The sequence below is a fragment of the Brachyhypopomus gauderio genome, unplaced genomic scaffold, assembly GCF_052324685.1.
Source record: "Brachyhypopomus gauderio isolate BG-103 unplaced genomic scaffold, BGAUD_0.2 sc88, whole genome shotgun sequence".
Classification (NCBI taxonomy): Eukaryota; Metazoa; Chordata; class Actinopteri; order Gymnotiformes; family Hypopomidae; genus Brachyhypopomus; species Brachyhypopomus gauderio.
Window position 1 is genome coordinate 739,299 of NW_027506909.1, and position 17,633 is coordinate 756,931.

General features: G+C 42.7%; 2 protein-coding genes across 2 annotated transcripts in view; both read left to right on the forward strand.

Annotated features, from left to right (window-relative positions):
• The first annotated feature begins 2,410 nt into the window (after positions 1-2,410).
• Positions 2,411-9,022, forward strand: lrrc38a (leucine rich repeat containing 38a). The gene is made up of 2 exons (XM_076992010.1): positions 2,411-3,405; positions 7,383-9,022. Exons 1-2 carry the CDS (start codon positions 2,778-2,780, stop codon positions 7,625-7,627), a joined length of 873 nt encoding a protein of 290 aa, XP_076848125.1. The 5' UTR covers positions 2,411-2,777; the 3' UTR covers positions 7,628-9,022.
• A 4,484-nt stretch (positions 9,023-13,506) lies between these two features.
• The window catches only part of vps13d (vacuolar protein sorting 13 homolog D), a 46,384-nt gene continuing 42,257 nt past the window's right edge, over positions 13,507-17,633 (forward strand). The window contains 12 exon segments of the mRNA XM_076992004.1: positions 13,507-13,605; positions 14,306-14,508; positions 14,608-14,685; positions 14,965-15,155; positions 15,263-15,343; positions 15,458-15,574; positions 15,656-15,760; positions 15,894-16,064; positions 16,192-16,292; positions 16,425-16,593; positions 16,759-16,860; positions 17,263-17,464. Coding sequence (XP_076848119.1) covers positions 14,412-14,508; positions 14,608-14,685; positions 14,965-15,155; positions 15,263-15,343; positions 15,458-15,574; positions 15,656-15,760; positions 15,894-16,064; positions 16,192-16,292; positions 16,425-16,593; positions 16,759-16,860; positions 17,263-17,464 — 1,414 coding nt within the window. The 5' untranslated portion in view covers positions 13,507-13,605; positions 14,306-14,411.

Below are 17,633 nucleotides of genomic sequence, written 5' to 3' on the forward strand. Positions count from 1 at the left end.
AGATAGCTGGGAAGGCAATCTCAGGTTTCCCATCCTGTCCGGGGCTCCTACAGGCAGGATGTGGGCTGGACACCATCCTGTCCCCGCCCCTCCTGTCCCCGCCCCTCTTGTCCAAGACCTTAGCTCGGACGGTCGGCTTCACGTAACATACCTCGTGACCCGGGATCCATCGCTCCCTGCTGCACGGCCAAAAGATGCAACGGCTGTCCTGGTGTCTTGAACAACATATACTTGTTCTGAGACTCTGGGGATGAGGTGAGACAGGTGGTATGGGCCCCTGGATGAGGTGAGACAGGTGGTATGGGCCCCTGGATGAGGTGAGACAGGTGGTATGGGCCCCTGGACGAGGTGAGACAGGTGGTATGGGCCCCTGGATGAGGTGAGACAGGTGGTATGGGCCCCTGGATGAGGTGAGACAGGTGGTATGGGCCCCTGGATGAGGTGAGACAGGTGGTATGGGCCCCTGGATGAGGTGAGACAGGTGGTATGGACCCCTGGACGAGGTGAGACAGGTGGTATGGGCCCCTGGATGAGGTGAGACAGGTGGTATGGGCCCCTGGACGAGGTGAGACAGGTGGTATGGGCCCCTGGATGAGGGGAGAAAGGTGGTATGGGCCCCTGGATGAGTTGAGACAGGTGGTATGGGCCCCTGGATGAGGTGAGACAGGTGGTATGGGCCCCTGGACGAGGTGAGACAGGTGGTATGGGCCCCTGGACAAGGTGAGACAGGTGGTATGGGCCCCTGGATGAGGTGAGACAGGTGGTATGGGCCCCTGGATGAGTTGAGACAGGTGGTATGGGCCCCTGGATGAGGTGAGACAGGTGGTATGGGCCCCTGGACGAGGTGAGACAGGTGGTATGGGCCCCTGGATGAGGTGAGACAGGTGGTATGGTGGTATGGGTACTTCCAGGGCGGCTGCATTGCATGTGGGAAGTCTGTGTTGGATTTCCCGCCCCACTGGCCCATTGGGAAGATGAAATGAAAATGCCAATTCATCTTTGGTGCAGAGGCTGGACAGGATGTAAAAATAAATTTTCTGCTAATACAATTGCCAAAATCAATATTTTTGTTTCTTATTTTATTTTAGTATATCGGGCAATATAATTTTAACTTGTTTCACAAACTAAAATAGATGGATCTTAAATTATATATACATATATGCTGAATTCAAGCAGTTTTTTTAGAATTTTCATATCATAAATGGCATTTATGTGACAAGGCCAATAAATCGTAGATCTATATTTAGCCTCCAGAACATCCCTCCTCAAGGTCCAGTAGAGGTCTGCTGACATACAGGGGCTAGACCTTCCATACTGTACATAATGATATATGGAACACTGGAACAGAAAATTCAGTGGGTGATACAGAAATTCATGGGATCAGCTTGGATAAATACATAACACACTGGTATTTTTAGCAGGAAGCAAAATGAATGTTGAGTGTAGTTGTTATATGAGTGTGAGACCAAGCCTACGGTGGTGTGAGGGTACTGTGCACTGCTGTGGGCTCCTCCGGTGTGCGGTACGTGTGATGTCGGTGGGAATGCGTCTGTGCCCCTGACGTGTTCTGCTGGGCTGGGGGCCGTGCGGTGGCACCGAAGTGAAGACGAGAACGGACCACAGCGAGATGGAAACAGAGCGGGTGAAGACGTGTTGAGGAGCCAGTGTCATGCGGAAGCTGTAGTGGACGCGTGGAGCCTTTGTTGTCTGGAATGTTCTTGTAGTGCTTGATGTAATGCTCACGGCTTTTTCAAGGCACACGGTTATGCACTTGGAGGGTATAAATAGCAATAATTGGTATGAGGTTTCGGGAATGCATAATTTACAGGCCGCGTGCTATTTTAGATTTGTGTTGTGCTCAGTAGAAAGGTCTCCCCCTGTAAGGCTCACAGTCAGATGGCCAGATCCATCTCAGTCTTTCAGGGCAGCGCTGTGCAGATGGCTCTGCGTTAGTGCTCATCGCCATGGCAATGGAGCTGGAATTTGCATTTGCACGCTGACTGAATGAAACGTGGCACGGGCACGACAACAGGAGACACGCCGCGTGTCATTGTGTGTGTGACCACCACTTCTAGGCAACCGATTGTTCCAGGATAACACAATCCACCTGACTCCAGCCAGCCCAGGATCGAATGTGTTGTAGCTGGCATACAGCGCACTGCGCGCACCGGAGAACAGAAGCACATGGGAAAAACTGAATTATCAGTACAATGAGCTGAAGACTTAGATTTAGACATTGTCCCTTCATAAGGCAGATGGATAGACTGTGGGTTAACCCAGCCAATCAGTACCTCCCCTTTTGCCAGATTCTCTCTCCCGCCCACCCCCCCTCCCCTCACGCCCCCGGCTCTTCCTGTTCTGTGGTTTGCTCGTTTCTATTTACCTCTCCGCTAATCCCCAGCGTGTCTCTCTCTCTCTCTCTCTCTCTCTCTCTCTCTCTCTCTCATCCTCCTTTCTTACGCTCTCTGCCTCTTTCTTGCTCACAGCCAGCAGGCTGCCACTCGATCCACGCTGCCTGCTACATGATCTCTTGGAAAGCAACCTCGCACATCTCCGCCGATGTTCGATGCCGGACCTTTTGTTGGCTGTGATCTAACAGAATGGATGAGATGCCTCCGCACCGACCCTGACTCCATGCTCTCCCTCATGCTCCCCCCTCCTTTCTCCTCATCACCCGTCCCCTGACCCTTCCCCAGTTCCAATCTCATCCTTTCACCCTGTCTAAACCTCTCTTCCATAGCCCCCCATCCTCACAGTCCCTTCTTACCCTCTCGACGATGTTCTCATGTGTTCGCTGTCTTCAGTTTTTCTTCACCTTGCTGTCCATCACCTCAGTCACATTGGGACAACACTGCCCACCCAGCTGCCAGTGTCCAGACCACCACACGGTGGACTGCACCGGTCAAGGGCTCACCCGCCTGCCAGACTCCATCCCTCTGGGCGTGCGAAGGCTGCTTCTCGCTGACAACGCAATTCTTTGGATCCCCTCTGATTTCTTAGTCGTCTACAGTGATCTCGTGTACTTGGACCTGAGGAACAACTCCCTTACCAGGCTGGAGCCTGGGACACTGCCTAGCTTCTCAAGGCTTGTCTACTTAGACCTGAGAAGCAACAACCTAACCGAGATCCCATCAGGGACGTTTGGAGAATCCCAGAGCTTGATCAAGCTTCGCTTGGGCAACAATCCCAATCTGAGCATGCTCAGTCAGGGTGCCCTAGCGGGCCTTACCTCTTTGCGGGAGCTGGAACTGGAGAGGAATGGGCTCTCCGTCCTGGACGTTGGGATGTTGAGACAGCTGCCATCCTTGCGAATAATACGTTTGGAGGGAAATCCCTGGGTCTGCAACTGTAGGTTTACCAAACTGTTTTTCTGGCTGATGGAAAATCGTCACAAGCTCCTGAATGGTAAGTCTCCTTATCTTTTAGTGCATGCTTTTCTTTCACTAGATGATTTGATCAACAAATGAACATGTCACACCTGTCCACAACAACAGTCTGGTTTGTTATGTCATATACACAGAACGATCTTTGCGTTTACCTCATAGATCATTTCATATAGTAAACAGCATGATGTCCAATATTTCATTTATATCTGGCTGCAAATCAAATGTGTTTGCCATTTGTGGAAGGTGATTACTTTTCTGTGGTGTAGAAGTTGTCACCTGACATCAATTACCAGAAGAAGATGGACTGCTTCAGTTACACACTATCAAAGTGTACTAATGATTGATGTAGTGTTGTCTGTATAACAGTATAACATGGTGGATTGTGTTTAAATCCCTCATCTGTGCAAGGGCACCACACTAGAGTAAAAAGTGTTCTTGGTCAGAACTCCTAGCACTACATTTGTCTACCTCTGTAACATGTTTGAAAGTGTAAGTTGATCATGATGAGAGCATCTGCCAAACATGTCATATATTACATTTAAATAATGCTGTCTGAATTTCCACTGAAAGCCTTTAAACGTGTGACATGGCACGCCACCCAAGTACCTAGAAGACACTTTAATAATGTATGACAAAGTTGTTAGACTAAGACAAAAACCCCAGCACTGGGGGGCAATCTCAACAATACGCTGGGTTTTCACCCACATGCATCATTTATGGAACAGATTATGACTCTTCACTGTTTCTGTGTTTCAAATGCCTTTAAATCTTCTGTATTTTTGGGTGGGTTTTAGTAATTGACCATTTTATAAGTGGATGATAAGGGACTGACTGAAACTGAAGCCACTGTCTGTAGACATGCCATAGTTCACTAGGTCATTGATAACTAGTTCCACAGTGTAAGGTCAGACAGTATCAGATGTAGGTTCAAGGTCTTCAGGTTTCTCAAGGCTGACCAAGGATCAATAATAACAACATTTTTTTTAAGTAAACTGCAAATATGCAGATTACATTATCATACTTTTCTAACAGTGCTTTACCAAATGTGATATGATCATTAACTGGTCATATACCAAGTTATACAGGAGAGCTAAAGAAATCAAAGCATCAACTCAGACAGCTCAGATTGTTTGAGTCAGCAAAATCTTGAACTTTTACGCATCACATTAATTAAATTAAATAATGAAAAACAAAACTAAACGTTGATTATAACCCTAAAGGTTGATGACCCAACATGCACAGGGGTCAAAGGTGACCACATGGCATCCATAATTCAATGCTACACTGAATGTGATACTGATGACAAAGTACTTGTAATGCACGATAGATGCTTCCCACCAGGTAACATGAACTCTGCTCTCCTGAAAGGCCAAGAAGTAACAGGACTTTCATTGATAAAGTCCCATATTTGTAATCAAAATGTGTCATGTGCCATGCAGATGTACCCAGCATGCACTGCAGTAAGCCAGACATAAGTGCAGTAGTTACAGAACCAGATCAGATTACATTTGCAGCAGCCAAAGAAGGCTGACTTAAATGTAATTGATAGCCAAAGATTCAAATGTGATTGATAGCCAGAGATTTTAATGTGATTGATAGCCAGAGATTTTAATGTGATTGATAGCCAGAGATTTTAATGTGATTGATAGCCAGAGATTTAAAAGCAATTGATTGATATCCAAATATTTAAATGTGACTGACTGATATACAAATATTGAAATGTGATTGATATTTTTTGTTTGTTTTACAATCCAAGTCATGATACTGCACTGGAATGCATTGGAATATTATACATACAGTGTGACGGGCGGGGGTGAGCAACAAAAAGGAAGCGATCACGCCAAGTCTCAGGGAAAAAGGGTGGTTTAATATAAAGTGTGCAAACCTAAAACCCGTGCAATAGATCCGAATTAAGGATATAATGACCAGCGGTCAACTGGTACAAAGACAAGGCATATATAGACAGACAAACGACCATCAGGTGGGAGCGGATCACGGGCTCCGCCCACCTGAGGGGCGTACACGACGTCACAAAACAACAACAACACAGCCGCTGTGGACAGAGGCGGCCGGTAGGGGGCCGCCTCACCATGACATACAGATGTTTCTAAAATGCATGTACAGTTTCTAAAATACAAACTGTATTTTGTATTCAAAATGATGTGTTGGTGGACTCCTGCGTAAAACAGTTCACAGTCTGGCACGCTGACAGTCCGGGTGAGTTTAGAGGCCAGGAGCCTGGTCAGGGGAGCAGCACATTGATGCTGAGGTCACTGAAGTCCTGTGTGATGTGAATTAGCATTTTGGTTACACTCACAGACACCACACACGAGCTCGATGAAGATGATGTCATTGGACTTGACAACGCAGGCAACTGCAGTGTGATTTTCCCTTTACAGGAAAGAGTTATGAAAACTTAATACTACTATACTCATCAGTATTCTGAGTATTGATTGCTGCTTTCTTGTAATTCTAGGATTATCTGTGTCTAATTATCAATCCATTTGAAATGTAAATTATTACTATTACTCTTTAAAAAGATTAAAACATTGATATTTATTTTACTGGTGAATGTATACAAATATACACTTTTAAAAATTTTCATCCCTGTTAAAACTCGTTAAATGTTAAGGAAGTGTGAGCCTGTGTATTTCTAGAATATTCCACACTCCTAAAATCACCATTTTGACGTAATTCTGCATAGAACCCAGCTAATGTGTTAGTGTAGATGGGATTAATGATAGTGATGCTATGTTGTCAGTAGTCGCGTTTCGTTCAGAATCATCTGACATCCGGCAGCCGCGCCTTTGAAAGCACATTTGAAGGCTTGTTCCATGAAAATAGAAAACAAATGAGAACACTTAGCAAATGAACAATGAACAATCTCGAAGAGAGAGAAGAGAAACCACAGAGAACGCCACTTTACGTCTCACAGTTATGTAACAGGCTTTATCACGGTAGACGATTCTCTATTCTGATGTAAAAAAAATTGGAAATGACACTAATTATTGCTGTGCAGCAATAACGCACTGACTCGCCTGGTGCCTCACGCAGTCTGAACCAGACTGTCAGCACCACAGGTGGACCTTAGCAAACACTTGAACCAGATGGGGATCCGCTTGCAGCCAGCACAAACTCTCTCCATCACGGGCTGACGTAGCTGACGGTGCTGATGTAGCGGTGGGCGTGGCTGCTGGTCTCCTGATAGTCACGTCACAGTGCGCGGGTGCCCGACGCTCCGAGCTCCAACTCCACCCGAGCGGAAGCGACACGCGCCTGGTCCCAGTCCAGGGTCTGTCTGAATATCGCTGGACTGCGTGTCTGGTTATGGACAAGTACAAAATATATATAACAGTTCAACACCCGTGTATTAGTGGCATGACTGAAATGATGCATCAGCTTGCATTATTTTGCACTATTGCAATCTATGAGCTGTTCATGTCCTAGTGAAAAGGTGGAAATAAAGCCTCCTTCAGTCACATGGACATTGGGTATTCTTTAAATCTTTAACTTGTGCAATGAATAATAACAGAAAACATAGAAGCCTGTATTGGTTATATTTTCATTTACATATTCAGTGACAATTTGTAGGCCATGATTTTTGTAGACATTGCTTGAATTGCTTTACTTTGGCTTTCCTACGTGACAGATTATTGAGATAATCTTGACACAAATTTGATACGAACACGTACATGGAAAAATTCTTCACTTCACATTGAAACAAAATAGCTATCCAGCACCATCAAAACAATTGAAAGGTTTCCTCATGCCCCCCCCCCCCCCATCTTTTTCCTTTTTCAATTGTCTTACTGAATTTGAAATGGCGTGGTAGCATGTGACTGACTCGTGCCCCAGTGTGAGCTGTGTGCTGTGTCTCAGTGTGAGCTGTGTGCTGAGTCTCAGTGTGAGCTGTGTGCTGTGTCTCAGTGTGAGCTGTGTGCTGAGTCTCAGTGTGAGCTGTGTGCTGTGTCTCAGTGTGACCTCTCCCCCCTACAGGCCTGGAGGACATGGAGTGTTCGCTCCCGCTGGACGGCCAGCGCGTTTCCCTCAGCCTGCTCTCTGAGAACAGCTTCCAAGAATGTCTGGGCGTACTCTCCCTCAAAGACCTGCTTGTAGTCATGTTTTCTGGCATCGTCATATTGGTGATTTCCATCGTCACGAGCTTCATCATAGCCTCAGTTATCAGCTATATTCAGCAGCAGAGAATGAAAATGGTGACTGAGGAAGAGGGGTTAGAGTGAGCGCAAGGTAGACCTTCACCTGGCTGGTTCACTGAACCGCACCTGGCTGTGGCTGGAGGGCTATCCTAGCACCACCACAGACCCTCACAGGCTGAGGTGAGGCTGGGCAAACTACCACACACTGGGCATCTGGCAATCCATGAATGATGCGAGACCATGGTGGTGCACTTTTATACTTGAAGACAAATGACTGAACCAAGCCTTAAGACACGAACTGTTCAAGAAACCACACTGCGTAAAGTTATTGTGTTCTAGAGCCCTTTAGCCAGGCTGTTAGTTAATAGTACTGAGCATAACGTTAGCACATATTTTTATGTAAATAGGCAAGGTAATGAATATTTTGTATGTTGTTTTTGTTAATGTTGAAAAGAATCTCTGCTAAACAAATGAGATTAACTTGCACTTTAAATGAGAACTGACATATTGCACATAACCCCAGTGAGCCATAAAGTAGATGGTATTATAAATCATTATTTCTCATGTCACCAAAGAATTCCTTAAAAACTGGCATCTTCCTACTAATTTAGGAGTGGGTCTCGGGGAATATTATGCAAATCAATTTTGCGTATCAAGTTTTGAAAAAACACAATTTTAATTTATTGGCAGAAGAAAATTATAAATTACCGACCACTACCTAGATGGTATGACTCTTATTTTGTGAAGGCTAATTGAAAGAATGGTGAAAACTCTCCATTTAAAATCAAACATGTAACAACTGTGAATAGAAAGGGAGCCTATCATTATGTCTTTTTTCACTTTTATCATGTTAGATTTCTTTTAATTTTTTTACTTTGAGTAATAATGAAATAAACAGTGGCACCAAAGTGTTCAACCATTCAGCTGTTTGGCTCATTTTACAGTAAACAACAAGAAACAAACCAACCAATAAATAAATAAAGTAACACGTGGTCTTCATACAGTCACACAGTGGTTTTATGTATATCAAACTTATTCAGATGTTTCAGTTTTAACTGTTCTTCCCACTTTGGATAAAACAATTGTAAAAACGTAAATAAGTGTTTAAAAAAAATCTGTCTCCATGGTATTGATTGTTGCATTTTGCAGCTATAACTATAAGAAATAAGCATTCTTTTCTTTGGAAAAAAGTTTTTTTGTTATTCTAAAATTATTGTGGTTGAATAATGCCATAGGCATTCTCCTGATATGAAGATATATAATATATTTGGGTTTCTTTGATCCATCGAATGCTAGTCCTGTGTATAAAAATCACTATAAGGAACTGCAATGCTTCTTGTTACACCATGTGTTCTCCCATTGTCTAGAATAGAGCCCTGCAGGTGATGTGTTTTGGCTCAGAAGATCTCATGTGAGCCAGTACACTTCTCTCCAAGTGCTCCATACCCCTGATAGATGCTCGGCGGGCTTCCAAGTTGCAAAAATAAAAAGCAGACGAACTGCATCTCAGTTTTAGTCCTACACAGGATTCATTTATAGAGTCATGCATGTTCAGTATGTCTTTACTGAAGCTATTTGAAAAAGAAACCTGAGACTCAAACTATAAAACTTGCCACTGTTGAAGGATCATCTGAAATCATAAAAATATATAAAAGCCATGGCAATTATGAGATATTCTCAAATACAGTATAGGGCAGTTAGTCTAACTGAAGCAAAATTCTTTCAGAGAGAAGACACTGGAGGTCTAAATCTGCAGAGTGTGGGAGGAATTCTCTACCAGCACCTGCACTACAGCAACTGCGTCCTGTCTACTCATCTTTGATAAAGAATTGGTTTCATTTTATGCTTGGTGTCCCATATTATTCACAGTCTCATTACTGTATTTGTCTGTGCTCACTGTATTAGATCATTTGTGCTGTTATCATCCTTATTATTATTTAATAGTATTATCAATCTGGTCCCAAAAAGGCTCTATAGAATGCATTTAAATGAAAATGTCATCTGAAATGTCAGCATGTAAAACAGTAAAACATTAAATGGCCTGTTAAAGTAGATGAATATTACAAGCATTGTGAAGTTCTGGGCACACAGACCTCATAATTGTAACGTAAAGAGGTTCATATATGGAGGAAGTGCCAGTGGATGAGACGACGTCCCTGCACACGAACCCAGACCGTCCACGCGTGGAGCTTCACGCCATCGTGGAGGAAACCAGCTGCTAGCAGCTTCAGTCAAAGACGTATGCGGGCATCCTTTCTCCTCGTACACCCCACAGATGGAAGATAAGAGTGCCCATAAAATTATTCATGTTCTCTCAACCTCCTCTGCAGCCCCCCCCCCCCCCCCCCCCCTCTCTCCCCAGTCCTTTTAGGAAGCCAGAATGAGACATCAATGTGAGGATCTTCACTGGCCAAAATCTTGTTGTCGCCATAGTTACATGGCAGTGGCCCAGCGTGCTGGTATCTGCAGTGTCATGAGTCTCAGTCTGCCTTCACACTTCCCCAGACCAGCAGATCACTCACAGGAAAAACATTTATACATTTATATATGCTTTTATATGTATATATGCTTATATGGTACATATTTATATATTTATATATGCGTATATATTACATATTTATATATGTATATATGCTTATATGGTACATATTTATATATTTATATATATGTGTATATATTACATATTTATATAATTATATATGCTTATATGTTATACATTTATATATTTACATCTTTATGTATGCTTGTTATGTATTTGGTAGTGGGTAAATACTTATTATTATTTATAGACCCACCACGTCATTACATGGCATGCCCCATGTATGCCATTGCAGTGTACCTTTGGGCTTTACTGAAATATATTTACAGATCATCTGTTTCCCAGATGCCATTATATTTCCTTACTTCATTCTTACTTTTGTTATTACATTAATTCAACGTATAATATTCATTGATGATTCAAACAGCACACTAGCATATCGGTATTGTTGTTTTTATTTAAACAGAGTTGCGGGCAGGAAGGTTCACACAGACTCGTGTCAGGGTCTGCCTCTCTGGGCAGCGGTGCAGATTACTGTAGCACTCGGGCTCAGGACACCGATCCCCCTGCACTCCTCATTATCACGCTGCACCCTGGGTGTGCAACCCACATCCCCGAAAACAACAACCAGCGTGACCTGGCTTCCTGTGTACCTCTACTGTTACTGACACGCAAGCTGCCTGCCTTACACATGTGGCAAAGCTCCACCCTGTTTAGTGTTAATTACATAAGGCTAAAGGCACACACGTATCCGATCGTGCTGTAGCTACCCCACCCCCCCTGCACTCTGTTACATTTACACTGGAAGTAAATATACAGCAATTTCAAAGAGATCAGCAATATAACTGGAGCATCGTCAGATTGTATTGTTTGCAATAATAGTTTCATCTATACATTATTGCAAAATCTAAAGAACATATATGGATTTTTTTCAAATGATGTTTTCTGTACCAAAACTGAATTGATTAATTCTAAATAATAATTTATTATAAACCGATGTGTGATATTCCAAACATTAAGCAAATTTCCCAAAGATGATCCACATCTGATATACTTCTCAGACATCTCAGATACAGAGATAAAGTTGCAGATAGATAGATAGATAGAGAGAGAGAGAGAGAGAGAGAGAGAGAGAGAGAGAGAGAGAGAATGGGACCTGTCTTCCTTTTCTGTCCAGATGTGGGGGTTCATAAGAACGTAAGCTGAGCAGATGGCCTTCTATGCCACCACAAGCATGCAATGGATTATGGAGCAGCGCATCATCGGGCAGGAAGGGCAAAGCTTCACATCTGCAGGGATTATTGATATTCTGTGTTCTATTCAAAAGCGCAGCCAATTTGTACTCTCAAGATGCAGGACAAATATAGACAGGCGGAATGGATATGTTTACCGCTGAAATGCATGGTGGGACAGCAGCGCCCCCAGGAGGCCTAGTGTGGTCAAGGGTGCACATTGCCTGATTTCAGTGGATTACTTTGCACAGTAGGTTACAGACTTTTAGATCTTATCATGTAAGATGATGTCATGTCATTATAATTCAGTAATTACAATTGAAGACTTGGAACACAAATCATTACTGAAGGCTGACATTAGCAGTATAGATTCAAGAAGAGACAGTGTAAAAGAGATTACATAGCATAAAGTAACTTGTGTAGAAAATGGATCTTAAGTTTTTAAAAGTAGTTTAATTATATACAAACCCTTGCCCTAGTTTCATTGTGTAGCATTGAAAAAAGACACAATAATAGATTTAATGCTAAACTCTGTTGAACATTTCATGATGATTGTAGGATACTTGGAAGAAATGTTAAACCAAGACCAAAATAGCCCAAGGGCTATAAATGTGTGACTGCCTTTGTGTGTGTGTGTGTGTGTGTGTGTGTGTATTGCTTACAGATTCCATCCTACAAAGCATCAAAGCATTTGGGTACTACACAAAGAACTGTATTGCCTATTTGTGTAATTTGTCTAATGCTAAATATTCAAACTTTGCCACTCACAGTACAAATTATTAAAAAGGTGCACACTGCAACAAGACAGAACTAAGAGAAGAGAATGGTTCTGGCAGCTTAGAACATCCTAACTGAATGTAATATAATATGAAAATGAGCCTCAAAACTGGAAGACATTGAAGGAATATAAGATCCAAGGAGTGCAAAAAGCAGTGTACTGATTTAGAGCATCAGCTTCTAATATTCCATAATGTCCAGGTATCTATAATGAACAGCAGTTGCAAATCCATTATGATCAAAATGGTATCCATGGATACTTTTCGATAAGGTTCGTGAAACCACAGTCAGATATTAAGTGACTCAAAACTAGTATAGCATTAGATATTATAGATATTCATATCAGATTTCTTAGGGACTCTGCAAAAGTCACTGATGTCTGTAATACCCATATTTTTAGTTTCTCAATTGAATAAAGAAAGGTACCAGAGAAATTCAAGATTGTTTAAATTGTTCGTCTTATAAACAAACAAAAATTTTAAAAGCCAGAAAGACAGAAGGGGGAAATTACAGACTCAGTTTTGTGTATCTTTTCTACAGCTGTTGGAAAAGATTTAGGATAACATTTCAAGGCATTGTATACTGTATGAGCTACAGTCCAGACACAGAAACTCCCATTCCACAGAAGCTTGTTTCTTGAACATCTATGAATGTAGACAAAGGATATCATAGTGTTTGACCTTCCAAACACATTTAAAATTAAAAGTGATATTCTTTGATGAGATGGCCATTAAGTGGGTTTAATCTCAAAGGAAGATTTGAAAGAGTAGACACTTTTAAAATTGTTTTAATTTAATTTAGTTAATAAACAAAAAATATTTATGTTGAGTGTTATATGATAAATTATCAGGAGATTATTTGGTACTTATAAACATGCATTGAAGAAATTGCTGCTAAATAAATTGTTCTTGCCTGACTTACAGTCTATCAATTTGAATTTTAGAGGACCACAATGGATATAAGACAAATGCTTCCTTTTTATTCTTGGCAATCAATCATGTGTTCATTTGTTTGTTTGAATGTCTGTAAGGTCTATATGAGTGCAGTCTTATATGGATCCGGTATTATTGTCTCATTTGTCTGTGTCAACATCTTCGTTTTTATTTTTGCCCAGTTGCGCCCTAAGATGTCCACCATTAGAACTACACACCCAAACGGGATAGGCCTCTATGTATTCTCAGCTATTTTTGTTTTTTACCGTTTGACGTCGTACGAAAACCTAAAATATATATATTAAAAACATTTGGTAAAACGATTGTTTATAGTGCCATTCATAGTACAACGAGCTACTATTAATATTAAACGTGGAATCACACTGTTCTCTCAGTTGTACACCCAAACGCTAGATGTCCACACTTACAAACGCGTGGGCGGCTGTGTGTGTTTTGTTTTGGCACGTGACCGGAAGAGGCGCAGTTGTCCGCGCGGCCGCTCCAGGAAACTCCTTCAGTTTGACAGATGTGGACGATAAACAGACGGAAACAGACGCTATAATAATAAACTATATCGCTTCGGTAAGGCACGTTTCGCAAGAGCAGGTCCGCGTTATAGAAACCTTGATGTGTCCCTTACTCCAGTTTTCTATCATGTTTAAAAAGTTGCTGGTTGTTAACCAAGGAATGCTAGCTAGGTAGCAGCTAGCTAACGTTAGCCGTCTGCTCGCCTCCGTCTGTCTGTCTGTCGTTATTCCGTCTGTCGTTATTGTGTCTGTCTGTCGTTATTGTGTCTGTCGTTATTCTGTCTGTCGTTATTCTGTCTGTCGTTATTGTGTCTGTCGTGTAGGCTTGGCCAGCATGAGGACTGTCAGGTTTATGGTCTAATGATGTGGGCACGACTACAACTCTGACCAACGCGAAGGTCTTTCAGCGTTATTTCAGTTTTGACGAGGACAGGGTTCAGGACGTTGTTGTGTTTGTTGGACACTGGACTCCCTGTTGTCCTGTGAAACTTAATGACGTTAGTCAAGTGTGTGTGGACTAAACTGCTTATTCTGAAAGGTCACATTCGGCCCAATACTATGGTAAGCAAACCTTACGTCTCTGCGATCTCCAGTACCTGATGATACAGGTAGATCACTTTAGGAGATTTATTTGTGGGTGCTGACCAGTGTAATGTTAGGCCAAGCTACATGTCATAAATGTTTATGTTGATTTGGTTGGGATTGATGTACGTTTCTATAGCACACTAATATTTGGACTGTTTCTTGTTTGCTAGAGTTCAGATGACCGGAGTGAGCATTGACAGTCAAGTGCCTGTTTGCCTTCAAAGCTTCCGTCCTATTAATGTACTGCCTTGCCTGTTCCCTCCACCCTGACCCATAATGTTGGAGGGACTTGTTGCATGGGTGCTCAACACGTACCTGGGCAAATATGTTAGCAACCTGAACACTGATCAGCTCTCCGTTGCTCTTCTCAAAGGTATGACGTTTCCTCATTGTGTGGCATGCGGCATGTGAGTGGCCGAACTTGGTGAGATGTCTAACATGATCACTGCTGTGATTATCTTTTGTGGTCCAGGAGCTGTAGAGCTTGAAAATCTTCCTCTAAGAAAAGATGCACTCAGAGGGTTTGATCTGCCTTTTGAGGTCAAAGCAGGTGAGTGCTTGGTTAGCACTGTGTGAGCTTCATGCCACTGAGGAAACTTGTGCGAACAATGATATTAAAAATATTACATATAAAGACATTTTTGTTTTAGTGACAGAAAAAAGTGCATATACAGTGTGGCTAGCAAAAGTGATTTGTTGTATAAATAAAAATGAACAGTTCTTAATGCTTAGTGCTTAATATTGAAAAAGAGATCAGAGTGTACAATAGACATAAATATTTATTTTAATATTAGTGTAACACTTGTTTTATGCTTCTAAACCACCACAGGCTTCATTGGGAAAATCGTGCTTCAGATCCCCTTCTATCGACCTCACAGTGACCCCTGGGTCGTCTCCATGTCCCAGCTCAATCTGATTATCGGCCCTGTCCAGCCACAGAAGTACGATGAGGAGCAGGAAAGGGAAGATGAGCGTGAGCAGAAGAAACAACTGCTCAAGGCTTTAGAGGACAAATGGAAGGTGAGCAGGTGCAGCTTGGAAAAATAGTGACAGATGCTTCAGTGCAAAAGAACTGGACACCTGCCTCTAAAAGAAAACGATTGTAATAATGTGTCTTTGTGATTCAGAGTGAATGCGAACAGAGGGGCGAGTCATACTGGTATTCTGTCACTGCCTCCGTGGTCACCAGAATAGTTGAGAATATTGAGGTAATTCCAATTTTTCCAGTTTGTAAATTAAATTAGACGGTTAATTTCATTCTGTTGTAATGGGAGTGCAGTTGAATCACAGTAACGTGACTTTACATGTCTTTACATCTGCAGCTGAAGATTCAGGGTGTGCACTTAAGGTTTGAGGATGACTTCTCCAACCCAGAAAAACCGTTTGCCTTTGGAATATGTATTAAGAATGTTTCAGCACAGAACTCCTCTAAAGAACGGGTGAGGTCAACAATTATGGTCATTTAATTTCCAACATGTCTCACAGCTTTCTCTCATGCTAGTTGAATTCTTTGCTCACAGGCTCAGAGGCTCATGCGTCAGAAGCAGCTGGAGATTGAGGAGTTTAGTGTGTACTGGGACACCCAGTGTAGCATGCTTGCTGGTCTTCCTCAAGCTGAAATACAGGTATTGCTTTGTAAACAACAACAACAGAATAATGCAGAATTAATAATACCGATTTTTTAAATAATATAACAAGTTAGCAGAGTAGTCTCCGGGTTTATGATCATTTTCTCCTGGACATGCATTCCCCCAATAGGAGACCATGACCACGTGCATGCAGAGCCGACAGCACCAGTACATATTTGAGCCTGTGTGCGCATCCGTTCTTCTGCGGAGGAATGCGTCGAAAGAGCCCCTGCGGTCTCGTCACACTCCACGCATCCAGGGTCAGGTGCAGCTGGAGCCCCTCTCACTGCTCCTGTCGCAGGTACGGACAGGCGGGTCAGCGGCTATGTCGAAAACACCTATAAGGCTGTGGGGAAGGAACCTAAGAGATATTCCAGTGGTCTGTGTAGACATCTCAAAGGGTACTTTTGGTTTAATCCAAAATACAGGTCCAATACCAGCAGATAATGGCCTTTCTGAAAGAGCTGGACAGGCGAGAGAGGGAGATGCTTTATCGAAAGTGGAGACCCAAAGTTCCTGTTTCAGGAAAGTAAGGCTTTTTGCATCTTATTTGAAAATACAAGCAAATGTGCAAATATTATTTTTTTTAGCATGGTTTACTGTTCTCTGTTTGTGTGTACATGGCTCTGCATTTATAACACCTGATGCTTGTTCCTTGTAGCTGCCGGCAGTGGTGGATGTTTGCCATCCGTGCTAACCTCAACAAGATCAGGGAGAAGCACAGGCGTAGCAACTGGGACTTTGCTCTTCAGCGTGCACGCGATGCACAGCTCTACACGAGCCTCTATGGCCAAAGACTTGAAGGAGTTGCTCTGACCGCAGATGAGGAGGTAAATCTTCCCCCCCCCACTACACCTATTATGGTCCTGGAGGACTGACATATTACAGTATAAATCAACAGTGTCTTAAAAAGTCAACTCGTTTTAATTCTAATGTGAAAATGGGGATGCCTCAAGGTGGATTTGATTGTAGAATTGTGTGTCTTTGATTAACAGATTGAGTTTGAGAGGATTGAAGATGAACAGACAGTCGAGGAGTTGCAGAGTCTCAGGGAAATTGTGCATGACTCCTTTCGGAAGCAACTGGAGATTGCAGAGGCAAGCCGATCTGGTGTTTGGTGAAACACGAAGGGCATTAAATTTAAGGGCCTGGTGCTGAGATAAAACAGCTTGCTTGACATTAAACATAGATGTAAGACATGAAGAGACGTAACCCCATGGACTGAGCTTCTGATCTTAGCTTTCATCACAGTTCGTGACAGACTTGTGTTCATTTCTGGCACAGACTGCGAAAGCCATCACTCGCATGCGCTCCTTCTTCAGAAAGTTATTTATTATTGCAGCACTTTGCGGATAAAAAAAAAGAACATCACAGAAGGTCTTGTTAAAAACGAGTGCTGCTGGCTCTTAGTAATGGGTGCTGGCTCTTGGTAATGAATGAGCAGTGTGTTAATCGGCTCTCCTGCACTACTCACCACTTCACTATTTATTAATCCTTAGAACATTAGAGAGCCCATGTCAGAGCCCGAGGCCACGTCCCCGTCCAGCTCGATTCCAAAGAGTGGCAGCTCTGGTATGATCCAGTACCTGCAGTCCTGGTTCCCTGGCTGGGGTGGCTGGTATGGAGGCGCTGAGAGGGGGCCAGACGGCCAGCCAATGACTGACGACCTCATGCAAGGAACTGCCGAATGGGACATTCTGGGTGAGGGGAGATGTTTTTGTATTTGGAAATGTCTCACACAGGATGAACATTTCTCAAGATTGCCTTATTTTTTCACTGTTTTCCGTTTCCTCAGATTATAGTGCTGCGTAAGTCATTGATTATTGCTTTTAATGTTGTCTTTCTTTATTATATGAAATTTATAAATTCA

Bases quoted from the DNA above. Each gene is read 5' to 3' on its own strand.
- lrrc38a (XM_076992010.1), top strand. From the start codon at position 2,778: ATGTTCTCATGTGTTCGCTGTCTTCAGTTTTTCTTCACCTTGCTGTCC. The intron at 3,406-7,382 runs GTAAGTCTCCTT...TCCCCCCTACAG, and splicing joins TCGTCACAAGCTCCTGAATG to GCCTGGAGGACATGGAGTGT.